This window comes from Eriocheir sinensis, chromosome 2 (genome assembly GCF_024679095.1).
Source record: "Eriocheir sinensis breed Jianghai 21 chromosome 2, ASM2467909v1, whole genome shotgun sequence".
In the NCBI taxonomy this organism is placed as follows: domain Eukaryota; kingdom Metazoa; phylum Arthropoda; class Malacostraca; order Decapoda; family Varunidae; genus Eriocheir; species Eriocheir sinensis.
Window position 1 is genome coordinate 17441902 of NC_066510.1, and position 13541 is coordinate 17455442.

Sequence of the window (13541 nt, forward strand, 5' to 3'; positions counted from 1 at the left end):
TACGAAAGCCTTATCAAATGTGAGTGTGTAAGCCCTTAAATGTTTAATATGGTGACTTTAACTCATAAGCGATCGGCGACTCGGCGCATGCTATATATAGAGAGACGGATTCAATCGCAAGTTTCTCAATTCTTTTTTTTTCAGACTTACATATTGTTGTGCCAAAAAACGTTGATCATTTTTATCACGCCGGCACCTTATTCGCAACCACTTATCGGAAGGCACATACACAGAACCATACACAGAGCCACCTACACGGCGTCGCACACACACACACACACACACACACACACACACACACACACACACACACACACACACACACACAAACACACACACACACCAGGAGCCACACCGAGTAAGCCACACAACAATAATTCCTCATCGGTGAACTATTTTTCGATGTTTGACTCACGATATTTCTGGATCCGGTTTGACTTGACTCACGGTGACTGGCTCTCGTATACGGCCGTTACGTTGATGGTTTACTGTTGCACGGACCCTGGAGTGCGAGAATGTGGTGCCGGGGTGAGCCGAGTACCGAGCCACCCCGACCACTCCACCCAGGGCCGCGGCGTGGACTGAATTGTCTCCGAGAACCGACGGTCGATCCGCAATTTATGGTGTCTTTCTATTTCTGAAGAATGTGCTCATGCATACTTTAATAGCATTACTCTTTGTGTCTGCTAGGTAGCCTGTCTGCCTGTCTGTATGCCTGTCTGCTACCCGTCTCTCTGTCTGTATGTATGCATTAAGGTAAGTGTTTGCTTGTATGTACCTGTCTGACTGTCAGTGTCCTTTCTATCTGTCAGTCTTCAAGTAACTGAGAAGTAAAGGAAGGAAGAGGCATACGAATCATGGCCTACGTGAAGGTCACTCTTACATGTATTGATGAAGACGGAACCGCATAAATAATTAACAAGGCCAAGGGTATATAGGATATGTAGCTGTAATGCCATCAAGTTAAACGAAGCGTGTATCGCGAAAAATAAACACGTATATCCCAAGGTAATACACAAAATAATAAATAAAACTACTAATGATAACACGCAAACTTATCCACAATACCCATTCACCCAACCCTTAAAAAATACACACACCAACACCGAAAAAAAGGTAAACTCGAGAGTGGCAACCTTTCGAGGCGGCAAGACCAAGACCTTCCCTTCCAAGGCCGCTGGAGGCGAAAGTTCAATAGAATCGCCAACTTTCACGGCCCACCAGCCAGCCTCCGTCCGTGTGTCCGTCTGTCTGTCTGTCCGTGCGGGGCCCAGGGAAGAAGGCTACTCACTCACTCGCTGTCACTTTCTCACTCCCTAACCCACTCGCTATTAACACTCTCACTCGTTCAGTCTACAAAGGAGGCGAGCAGGGATTAAAAATAGGGGGAGAAAGAGACAGGATTTGTTTGTGTTAGTGTTTTTTTTGTGTGTGTGTTTGTGTGTAAGTATTGACTGGGGTGCTCAGATAGATAGGAGAAAGAAGAGGCACAATTTAGAGGGAGAAAAAGGGAGAATGAGCAGCAGAAGACAGAGAAGAAAGAGGAGGAAAAGAGTAATCAACATCGCAACCTAAGCAGGGAATAGGACAAGGCTTGAGGCCGGTCAGAGAGAAGCAGGGAGAGGAGAGGAAAGGCAAAAGCAGTTCTTGAGTTTGAAGGTAGGAAAGGAAGGGAGAGATCAAGCAAGGGAGGTCGTGAGGAGGGGAATCAGCAGAGGAGGAGATTGTACGAGTATTATAACAGGAAGGAGGAAAAGGAGCAGAAGACTGTGAAACACTTGAGGGAAATTAAAGATATAGCGTATAAGAGAAGATTAAAAGGAAGAGAAAGAGAATGTGGAAGAAAATAAAGAAAGGGTCTAAATAGAGAAAAAACAAACATATACAGAGAGAGAGAGAGAGAGAGAGAGAGAGAGAGAGAGAGAGAGAGAGAGAGAGAGAGAGAGAGAGAGAGAGAGAGAGAGAGAGAGAGAGAGAGAGAGAGAGAGAAAACACGTCCAGCCCCCACACCACCGTGATAGCATCTGTTGCCCTGCCCCCCTTCCCTTCCCCCAGTGCAGGTAGGCCTATGGAAGATACCCCACATCCCGACCCTAAACCTTCGACCTCCATACCCTACCACCACCACCCTACCCCCCTCCACCGCTGTCACCACCACCCTCACACACACACACACACGCACACACGACAGAACTCCTCCTGAAACTCCCTCAGACCTCGACCGGTGCAGAAGAGGAATGGGTTATGCGGGGAAGACGAAGCCGTGGCTGGAGGTGAGCAGGACGGGGCTTGATGGTGGCGGCGATAGCGGCGTATTGGGGCAACTGATGTGAGTCAAATGAGCCCCCGCGTCCAGAGATAAATGAAGTCTCCGTCGCCCTCCATTTCTTGTCAATCCTTTCCTGGACACTTAAGCTTCGTTCCTCTGCCCTCGTGTAAGTCTGGGCGCCCCCGTGTGTAGCAAACTCAAGCTGGACTCATGCTGGATGATAAAAACGAGATGCACAGCTTTAGGTAGGCCAAACAAATAAGGATCGTGCTACACTAATGCCACATCGAAGTGAATCAATATTCCTTGGCGACGCTCCGTGGTCTAATATAATGACGAAGTGGCCGTGTGTACAGATGTCGTGGCGCCTGTGTGTGTGTGTGTGTGTGTGTGTGTGTGTGTGTGTGTGTGTGTGTGGGCGACATGGGGAGGCCACACAAGTACAGGGAACACGCTGCCCTCCCAATCGGCCCTTGTTCTGCTCACCTCTCTCCCTCCTTCCCTGCCTCACCACTAACCCAAACAACCTCTCTCGACTCTCGGGTGATGGCAACGGTGCTAAAGGCCGATGATGATGATGATGATGATGATGATGATGATGGCGGTGATGATTGGTAATCCTCCGTCACCTTACTCCTGCGATAAATCATTATGACGGGCGTGGTTTCATGATGAGTTTCGTCCAATCAATCCGTCAGTCATACCGTTTATGAGAGCCTGTTTGTCTGTCACCCCGCCGAGCCTGCCCAGCTTCGTCCGACCTTCGAAGCTATGCAGTGTGTCAGGAAGAAGAAGAGCAGGAGGCGTAGGAGGAGGAGGAGGAGGAGGAACCAGAAGAACAAGGACAAAAAGAACAAGAACAACAAGAACAGCAATAACGAGATAAAGAACATGAAGAGTAAGACGAGGAGATGAAGAGAAAGAGGAAGAGAAAAAAAAGAGGATGAGAAAGAACCATATAAAAAAATCACAAAAAGACAAAATATACAACTAACAAATCAACAAAACGCAAAAATAACAAGAAAAGGAAAGTTTCGCTAAGTGGGCGAAACATCTGTGGTCATATGGCGGAGAGAGACAGAAGGGGAAGGAATTATAAGAGAAGGGAAATTAACAAGAATAAGACTTTATCAGCAGCAGTAAACAAGAAGAGGAGAAGCTAAGTAAGAACAATAAGCTACAGAACAGGTAAGCTACAACACATTAGTAACCTGCCCGGGAGAGGAGAGAGAGAGAGGGAGGGAGGGAGAGAGAGAGAGAGCGACGCATCCCCCACTAACGATGAATCATGAAGTCAAACATTACCCCAAAAGGACATGAACGCGGGAGGAGGAGGAGGAGGATAAGGAATGTGAAGACGAAGAGATCAATCAGCCTTACGCGGGGATGGCAAAAGAGACGGGTGGATTTTAAAGTGACGTGAAGGAAATTTAACCCGCAATGGACTATACTTAACCTGCTCTACTTCGCGATAGAATTAAAACACTACCTCAGAAACGTAAAAAAAAAAAAAACAGACAGCAAATCCACCACACACGAGATTAGACGAAGAAACACACGAACATACACACATCGAACCTACTGTATCAAGCTTCTATCTATCAATCTATCTAAGATTTACTCACTCGTTTCCTACAAACATCATCTCTATACTCTTTTGACCTTATGTAACGTTGTAATCCTTTTTCCTTCCTCTTCACAAGGTTTCTCTTCCTCTCCCTCCTATTCCTTCCTTCCTATCTCTTTTTCCTACATGTCATCTAGTTCATCTTCCTCTATCTCTTCATCAGCTTTTCTCTTTCCTCCCCTTCTCTTCCATTCCTTCATACCATCTCTTTATTCCTTTGTTCTCTTCTTTCTCTTCCTTTCCATTTCATTTCCCTTCCTTCCCATCTCTTTTTCCTTCCCTGGGTATAAAATTAAACACAACTGCCTCAGAAACATTAAAAAGAAAAACAAACAGTAAAACTACCATACACAAGATAAAGTATGTAAACCACGAACACACACACCGAACTGTTAAACCTGCTCTCCCTGGCCATAGAATTAAACACCATAACTTAAAAAACGGGGGAGAAAATCAAATCAGGAGCATATACAGGAGATAAGACAAGGCGATAAGGTTTGTGAAGCACCGGAAAAGTTAATTAAAACCTCCTCTCCCGGGCGATAAAATTAAACTACTTCAAAATGTATAAAAAAAAAAATCAATCTCAAAAAAAGAGATAAAACAAAGTGATAAACCAGGTATATAAACCACGAACACACACACACATACCGAACTAATAAACTTGCTTTCTCTGGCGGTAAAACTGAACACAACTACCTCAAAAAACACCCGAAAAGAAAGGAGAAAAACAGCAAATCAAACGTGTAAGCCAAATAAAACAGAACGATCAACCAGGTAACCCATGCAAACACACACACACACACACACACACACACACACACACACACACACACACACACACACACACACACACACCTGATTAGTAAGCCTGCTTCCATTGACAATAAAGTTAAAACACCATCACCTCAAGACTGGACAAAAAAGAAGAAGAAAAAAATCATTGGTCTGACTACCTCCTCCAGGGGCCGGGCAACTGGGCAACGCGGTGACGTAACACAGGGAGCGGCACGGCCAGGTGTGGAGGTAAAAAGACCCTCAACAGCGGCGCGGTGGTTGGGGCAGGTTTGGCCCGAATCCGACTTGTTGCAGTGCAGGAATTACAAACATCTTGCGCGTTAGCACCATTCAAGAAGAGGAAGGAGGCAAGGAAGAGGCGGGTGGGGAACAGAGGGAGTGAGGGTGCGTCTTTTCTTGTCCGAATCAAACTTAGAATGCAGGAATTACAAACTTCTCAAGGTGGGAACGTCTCGCAAATTAGCGCTATTAACGAGAATTAAGGAAGTTGGGAAGAGGAGGACGACGTGGAGGGGGCAGAATGGGATGTGAAGGAGTGAAGGTGTTTTTGTTATGGTCCAAATCAGACTTGCAGCGCAGGAATTACAAACATCTCAAAGTGGGAACATCCATTAGCACTTTTAGAGGAGGAAAAAGGTAAGGAAGGAAAGGGACAGAGGGGAGAAAGTGAAAGTGAATCCATCATGGTCCTAAATCAAGCTCGCAATACAGGAAATGATAATACTCAAGATGAAGCAACCTAACCATACGCATTAACACCACTGAAAGGGAGAGGATGAGGAGTGGAAAGGGTGGGAGGCGGAGGAGGAGGGAAGAGGACGGGAGGGGAAGGGAAAGGAAGAGGCGTGCAGTACAGAAAACCTTTGTAACGGAGCGGTCCCAGTCAGTCTGCACAGGAAATACAAAAAATCTACGCCGGGGACATCTTACGCATCTGTGAAAGAAAGAGGGTGCGGAATGGAGGTGGTGAGAGAGGACTAGGAGGAGAGGAGAGGAGAGAGGACGAGGGAAGGGGAAGAGGTGTGCTATGGTGGCGGGCAGCGGCGATCACCAAGTGTATGACATCACCAGGGTGGGGCAGGACAAGGGACAGGACTGCCGACGGGAGCTGTTGTGTGCGCGGGGAGGCGGCCACCACCACCACCACCACCCGCTCGTGTGATCCAGGTGGTGATGTCAGATGAGTCTCGTATTCAGAGCTGCTCCGCTAACCTACACACGCACGCACATTTATCACACTCTTAGACATACAAGTTAAAAGAAGACCCAAATCCAAGTCTTCCGCGTTGTTACCCAACATGCGAACCCGAGAAGCGGCCGCCTGGGTACGCTTCACGGAACAAAGAAGCAAAGCAGTCTGGTACGTTACCCGCGCCGACGTCACACCCGTGCAAAAAGTTCCCCGTTCAGTGCCGTACCCACCCACCGCCTGACCTTGGTGGGAGGGCCGCAGGAAGAGCCACAACACTGCGCTACTTGTGTACTCCGCAAGCATGCACGCGGCGGCCAGACGGTGCACGTGCTAGGGAAGTGCTGGAGAGTTAGCTTTGTTCCTCTTTATTACGTGGGTGCATACTAACAAACTCTAGTGTTCTGACCTTTAACCTTACATTCCTCAACCTAATTTAACGCTAACACATGCAATTCGAGGCTCTTTCGATACTGTTTTCCTCTATTTTTTAGTTCTTACTCCCGACTCATTCCTGTGTGGTCCCTTGCATCGCCGTTGGCTTCCTCACAACACCTATTCTGTATATGGAAAGGTGTTGGCGACCTGCGCGTCCTAACTGTTCCTACGCAGCAACAGTTTCCCTGCCTTCCTACCCTGCATGCCCTGCCTCCATACCCCGAAGCGTACCCCGCCAGCCCCGTGCGTGCCCGTGATATGCACCAGTGGCGGCGTGCGGGCTCCCCTCTGGCTACCCTGCCCGTTTTCCAGGAGCAGGCCGGCTGTGAATGATGTTGGGAGCAGCCGTCCCTGACAAGCCCCAACGGAGCACTGTTGCCGCAGCTTACAAGTTTGGCTCAGACGTACAACTCTGAGTCAGGGTGAAGCTGTAGAGGCTGTTGCTGCCGTAAGTATTGTGGCAGCGTTACTGTGAAGACCGAGGCTGTGTTTGCGTCAGGCGGGATCCATGGACAAGCGGGAGATAAATGGTGTCGATTGATTTTTCGTGTTTGTCTTCGGAACTTTGCTTGCTGTTGGTCAGTTGCCAGAGGTTGCCAAGCCTTGGAAGACGGGAATAGCGCGAGTTGGCCTTTTGCGAACACTAACCTACACCAAGTGACAACAGTGAAGAGAGGCGATCTACAGACATTTCAGCCCGATGAAAAGTAAAAAAGAAAAAAAAAGTTATTTCAAGCCACTTGATATACACTCGGTACCAAGAGGTGAGTGGCAGCGTCTGGTAGTGAGACTCAGGAACACGGCTGGCCACCGCCCCTCAACCCAGAGACCTCTCCTCCCTAACATGTCCCCGCGCCCCGTAAGTCTCCCTCCGGTCGTCACGTCACACATGTCACTTCCAACAATCCCCAAGGCTCCACGTGCTTGCTGGGCTCGAAGCTGTACCCTGAATTGCGAACCTCCCGGCCTCTGCCAGTCTGTCTTCATCAAGGCCTCCCCAGCATCCCGACCGTGCCTGGCGGGGAATTTATTGCCCGCTCTGAAGGACGCTCCCTGGGTTCATCGCTCCCCAGCTCGGTGTCACGGCAGGGGAGGGACGGATGGAAGGAGGGGCACCGCGCATGACTCACAGCACCACCACCACCACCGTCTCCGTGATCTCGAAAACCTCTCCACCATATGGGTCAACCGCAGCAAAACAGTGAATGCAAAAAGTTGGGTATACTGAGAATGAATGAATTAAGTACCGTGATGAGGCAACCTTGATTTTGGAATGGACGTGACGACGCTTTTTCGATGTAGGACTTTATTCTGGGCATCAAGTTCAACCGCAGTTAAATAATGAATGCAAGGAATCAAATATACTGCGATTTTTTTTCTTCTTTTTAATAATACTGAATTAATATACTACTCTGATATATGCATGAAAAACTTGATTTTGGAAGGGACGTGACATGATGCTTTTCCGATACATTAGTTTTTTTTTTCCTGTGCTCAAGTCAAGCCAAAATAAAATAGACTGTGAATGAATTGATCTGAGTTTGATTCATGAAAGAATCTAGATTTTGGAAGGAACTCAACATTATGCTTTTTTTTTTAATGAAGCATAACAGTTACTCCTCTGGGTATCAAGTTCTCATATTTGAAAGTGAAAAGAATTAATGTATGTAGTGGATGTAGAAACGAACTCCACATTCAGACAGTCACGCCTCTCACACTCAGGCCGAGGAACGACACACAGCACACCACAACAACAAGACGACGCCGAGGCACACCACACGCACAGCTCACGACAAAATGACAGAGAAAGGAACAACCATAAAACTGAAAACTTCCTCTACATCAAGCACAGCTCAACAACAACACAGCAAAAATATACTACGCTTTACAAGACTATTGATGCCATAGCAACATAAAAAAAACAATCAGCACCCAAGAGAACATCCATTTACCTTTGTTATGCAGCAAAGGAGACAAAAAGGAAAAAAAACACATCATGCAACTCCCCAAAGAATAGGACATAAAAGGTTACCAGAGCATAAATTAATATACAGATTGAAGCGTCTTGATACATTCCTCTTGTAAGAATTCAAGTCTTACGAAGGACCAAAGAAAACTGTTCCAGAGCTTATTAGTGAAAGGGATAAAAGAATAGAATACTGATTAAATATTGCATTAGGAAGTTGGACAGCATGGAGATGAGCTAGGAGAACAAAACGTGTGAAGCAAGGCCGCAGTTAGCAAATAAAGAAAAGCAGTTAGCATGAAAAGTAACAACTAAAGATAGCAAGGGAGACAACACTCGGTGACAGTCAGTAAGATGAGGCGAGAAACCTTTGATGTTGAGTTAATTTCAGTAAGTCCAGCACAACTTTCGAAACACGGGCCCCTCACGATTTTTTATTTTTTTTCTGATTCGCTTCATTTCCAGCTGCAACTATTCCCTAAATACTCACGAGATGAATCCCCTCCCCTCCTGATTAGCATCCTGATGTGGTCCAAATATCCCACAAGGCCCAAATTCCATTCATATATTTTTCCCCTATACTCCCTTCACGTGGCCCTTGTCTTCGAGTCACTCATTCTTCTGTAGAGCGCATCTCGCCAACTGTATATTCCCCAGCCTTACTTCAGAACGTCCAAAGCCAGAGTGTAATATATATAGTAGTAAAAACAGTTTAAGAAGGGGTAGAAGAAGGAAAACATCACCAGTAACAAGAATAATCAACAAGGCTAGAATGTATATATGATTTTGACCCTTTCTTAACATGAAATCTATAAATCTGCAAGCATATGAACTGCTGCACAAGGGTATACTAATCTGAGGTCCTATTAAAATCAATTCTTTATTCCCCCTTGCAGAATGGCTCTTCCTGGATTTGTTCTGATCGTTCCACTGCTACTGCTATTATTATTATTATTATTATTATTATTGCTATTATTGTTATTGCTATTAGTAACAGTAGTAGTAGTAACAATTGTAGTAGTAGTAGTAGTAGTAATAGTAGTAGTTGTTGTAGTAGTAGTAGTAGTAGTAGTAGTAGTAGTAGTAGTAGTAGTAGTAGTAGTAGTAGTAGCAGTAGAAGCAGTAGCAGTAGTAGTAGTAGTAGTAGATGATAAGGAGGAGGAAGAGGTAAACGAAGATGAATAATAATAATAATAATAATAATAATAATAATAATAATAATAATAATAATAATAATAATAATAATAATAATAATTAGAGGAAAATCAGATAAAATGAGAATAACGAATAAAGAAAGATATTAGCAGGTAAGAACAGGTAACAAGTCTTTTGGCAGAGAGCAAGGTTAGAAGTACACGCTGTGGTGGCCTTTAGTCTAGTAAGAGGATGCCTACAACAATCATTAGGCAAGGAGAGTAAAAGTGGCAGAAGGCTTTTTTCCTCCCTCCGACACTGAGGAAGGTAATATAAGGTAAGATAAGGTAGTTGGGGGCCTACTATATAAGAACAAGAAAATAGAAAAATGAAGAGGAGGAGGATGAAGATGCAATGAAGGAGGAGGAAGAGGAGAAAGATGAGGAGGAGGAAGATGCAATGAAGGAGGAGGAAGAGGAGAAAGATGAGGAGGAGGAAGATGCAATGAAGGAGGAGGAAGAGGAGAAAGATGAGGAGGAGGAAGATGCAATGAAGGAGGAGGAAGAGGAGAAAGATGAGGAGGAGGGGAAAGATGCAATGAAGGAGGAGGAAGAGGAGAAAGATGAGGAGGAGGAGGAGGAAGAGGAGGAGGAAAAAAAAGTAAAAAACAAAGCTAAATCACTACTTTGGACACATGGAGGGGACGGCGCCAAGGACAGCTTATACCAACCAAATCACCCCCCCCCCCAAAAAAAAAAAAGACAATTCACGCTACCACACAACTCTGCCACAGCGACACACACACACACACAGACCTGCCGACGGCGTGGTGGTGGTGGTAGGGGTTGGCGGGGCGTCGCACATCAGTTGCAAGGAAGGGCTGGCCTTATCTAGGGCTGGGAGGCAAGGACGAGATGCAAGGGCACTCTCCACCCACAGTACCATGCTCCTCACCTCTTTTCAGTGGCGCCGCTGCCCGAGAGGTGCCCCCCATGCAGCCTCAGGTCACGGCTACGCCCCTTCCCTCACCCTCCAGCATAGAGCTTCAGCCACTGCCCTGACCCGCCGTGACTTCCTCCGCCTAGAATTCCTCGCCTCCTGACGGCCTTCCCTCCAGCGGCGCGGCGTTCAGAACCTCCCGCGGAAATCTTTGATAGGATAACTCGACCACGTCCTCCTCTGGTCTTGGTGGCGGTGCTGCTAGTGCTGAAGGCGGTGCTGGCGGCGACCATCCTGTACCCTGTGAGGCCTCCGGGACGCAGCCAAGCCAAAGGGCGCCGCCTCCCACGCTGGGGCCTCCTTCAGCAGGACTTTCTTGGATCAGTTGGATGAAAACAACTGGTAAAGATCCGTCGATGGTTTTCAGGTTGTTTGGTTAAGTGTGTTTGGTACTTATGAACCCTTGACGTTATAAGTGAGTCAAATTATATTTATGAGTCAAATTTATTGGTTCAGAAATCCATCACTGCACCATTATAAAACAACTGTTGTGTTTCCTTTCCATTGCACTTTTGCCCAAGGTGTCAGATGGGAAGTTTTGAGTGAAATATCTCCTGCACTTTTCCGGTAATTTGTCGTGGTGTCGCAGGCAATGCTTCACACTGTCACCTTCCTGCTACATCATGCTGGACCGCCTGAGACCCATGGGCGGTGTCTGTCGTGCTGCGGTGTGATGTGTTGTGCTGTGGTGTGACGTGCTCGGCTGTGTTGTGGTGTGCTGGGTTGTAGTGTGGTGTGGAGAGTGCTGCTGTGTTGTGTTATGCTGTGTTATGTTCCTCCTGCTGTCCCCAGGCATGCACTCACTATTTAGGCTGACACGGAAGTTTTCCAACCCAGGTCACAGTTGGCTTTCCTGTCATGGTTCGCAGCACCAACACGGACACTGGCAGGGAGTGAGGATGTAATTTTCGACACTAATTTCCTTGGCACGGAGCCATTTAATAACCAATTTGTTTCTATAATGAATCATCTGGTTCATGTCCATTCATGGCTCAGCTGTATGAGGTAGATTTTTTTCCTTTACATATTTTGAGGTAATGAATGTTCCGATGCATACTAAAAAAAAAATCGTTAATCCGTCACTGTGAGGGCTCGCCACCCCCCAAACACTGTGCCTGCCTCCGCCCCCACCGCCACTGCCGCCGCCGCCCGCCACGCCCTCCCAGCACCGCCCGGCCGCCGCTGCCTCGGTCACGCCCCACAGCCTCCTCGGAAATCTGGCGTAGTTTCCAAGAATCGGCTTTTCTCTGTGGGAAGATGGCCGGGAGGTGAGGATGGGTGGCCGCAGCCCGTCCAGGAATGACGCAAGGCTCAAGGTCCTGCCTCACCTCTCTACGCGGTCTGTCCCTCTCGCCAGCGGGCCTCCTGCCTGAGCCTGGTGCCTCCAGGAAGGCCGCCGCAGCTCAGCACCTCGTAGCCCGCCGACAACAGCACTACCCCCGTCCTCGGCGAGAGCAGCACTACGCCTATGGGGAGAAGGACTCCGGGCGCATGAGTCAAACAAGGACCTGCGTCCCTCGCCTGATCAATACTCTGGTCCTTTCGAGGGCCACGTGGGCGCCTGTTGCGTCTTGGCCCACTTCAGCAAGGGCTGGCGCGGCTCACGGAACACGACGCTGGCGTGGCCTCGCCCGGGACAGTGTACAAAAGACAGATCGGCTACCTTGGTAGTGCGTAATATCCAGTTAAGAGGACATCAACCCTGAAAATGAGTGGCAGGGGAAGGGTGAGAAGTGCCGGACAGGCCTGTGTGTCACAAGGATGCAGTAATACAGAATACCTTACCCTCTGCCATGCTAGGACGCCAGGGCTCCTGACGACTGGACTGCCCGCCACACGCGCCAAAACCAACACAACAAACACTTCCCTCCTCACGCGACTCTTCTCTCGCACTAACCCAGCATCACTCCCGCCGTCATCAAGGATGCCCCTCACATGGCGGGACACGATGACCACCACAACGGTAACACGTCCTGCGGAGCCGCCAGCCCTCGCCCCGTCAGCCCAGTCTCGTAAACTTAGATAAAATGACGTCTGACATTGGTCATCGTGCCTATCCTCGCAATCCGTGCCTTATTATGAAAGTAATAAAATAGGAAATATATAAAGTTTACCTTCCATCACCATAAGGATTTTCCTATCCCCGCCCAGCCTCTGAGTGCGGGGTTAAACTAGCCCCAACGGCCGGGCGCATAAGGCTCACCAGCAAGTCCTCAGTGCCCTCCCCTTCTACGAGAGCGGTCGCGTAGTAGGGAATGTAACCTTGACTGGTGTGAGCCTGTTTCGACCTCTCACCCTCTATCCCGACGGTGGCCGCGGCGATGCACACCTCGGGGGAACGCTGGGACGCAGGGCAGCTGAAGGAGGGACAGAAGACACCGGCGGGACGAGCCGGACGCGAAGGACAACTCTCACTCCTCTGGCCCGTGCGAGGTGCCGGCGAGACTTTGTGCAGGCGGTGGCGGACCAATAGGGAGCGGCCGAGCCATGAAGCTCCCTAGACTGTGGCCAATTGCAAGGCGGGGTGTAGCAATTGCGAGCATCGATCTCCACCATTGGTAATGTTGCAGGGCAGGTGTGGCGCCATGAGAGGCAATGCAAGGCAGGGCACCGAGAGCCACACTGACCGCCATGTTGAGCGGCCATGCTGCTTCCCGGCGACACGGAGAGGCGTGCGGCAGCAGGCACAACCTTCCTGCATGCAACGTTGAGGGTCAGCGGAGCCCTCGACCCCTCAGCTCAGCCATGCACGAGCCTGAGTCTCTCCCAGCCTGTGTGTGCATGGCGGGGACGACCGGCGCTCACTACATCACCACGCTGCCTTAATATTAGCAGATAAACAATATGTAAAATAAAAATTATCATATTGCAAATTAAATTGATAAGTGTTCACGAATTGCTTGAATCACCGCACCATTCTCCGAGGCTTTTCTATATTTTTTCTTATCTGACACTAAAGTACTTTCACTCAGCAAATCTCAAGAGTGACAGTACTCCACAAGTGACTAAGAATAGAAGGAAGACTGAGCAAGAGGCGAGACACACAAACCACATAATTGACCTCCGTAACACCACACCTCGGAGGCAATCACTGGTTCACCACCTTATCGTTGTCCCTCCC

The 13541-nt window shown here is 48.2% G+C and overlaps 1 protein-coding gene across 1 annotated transcript in view; it reads right to left on the bottom strand.

Annotated features, from left to right (window-relative positions):
• The window catches only part of LOC127000345 (protein lin-28 homolog), a 67809-nt gene extending 54449 nt beyond the window's left edge, over positions 1-13360 (bottom strand). Inside the window, exon 1 of the mRNA XM_050863967.1 lies at positions 10237-13360. Within this exon, the coding sequence (XP_050719924.1) occupies positions 10237-10366 (130 nt within the window). The 5' untranslated portion in view covers positions 10367-13360. The remainder of the gene's footprint in view (positions 1-10236) is intronic.
• Positions 13361-13541: the final 181 nt, after the last annotated feature.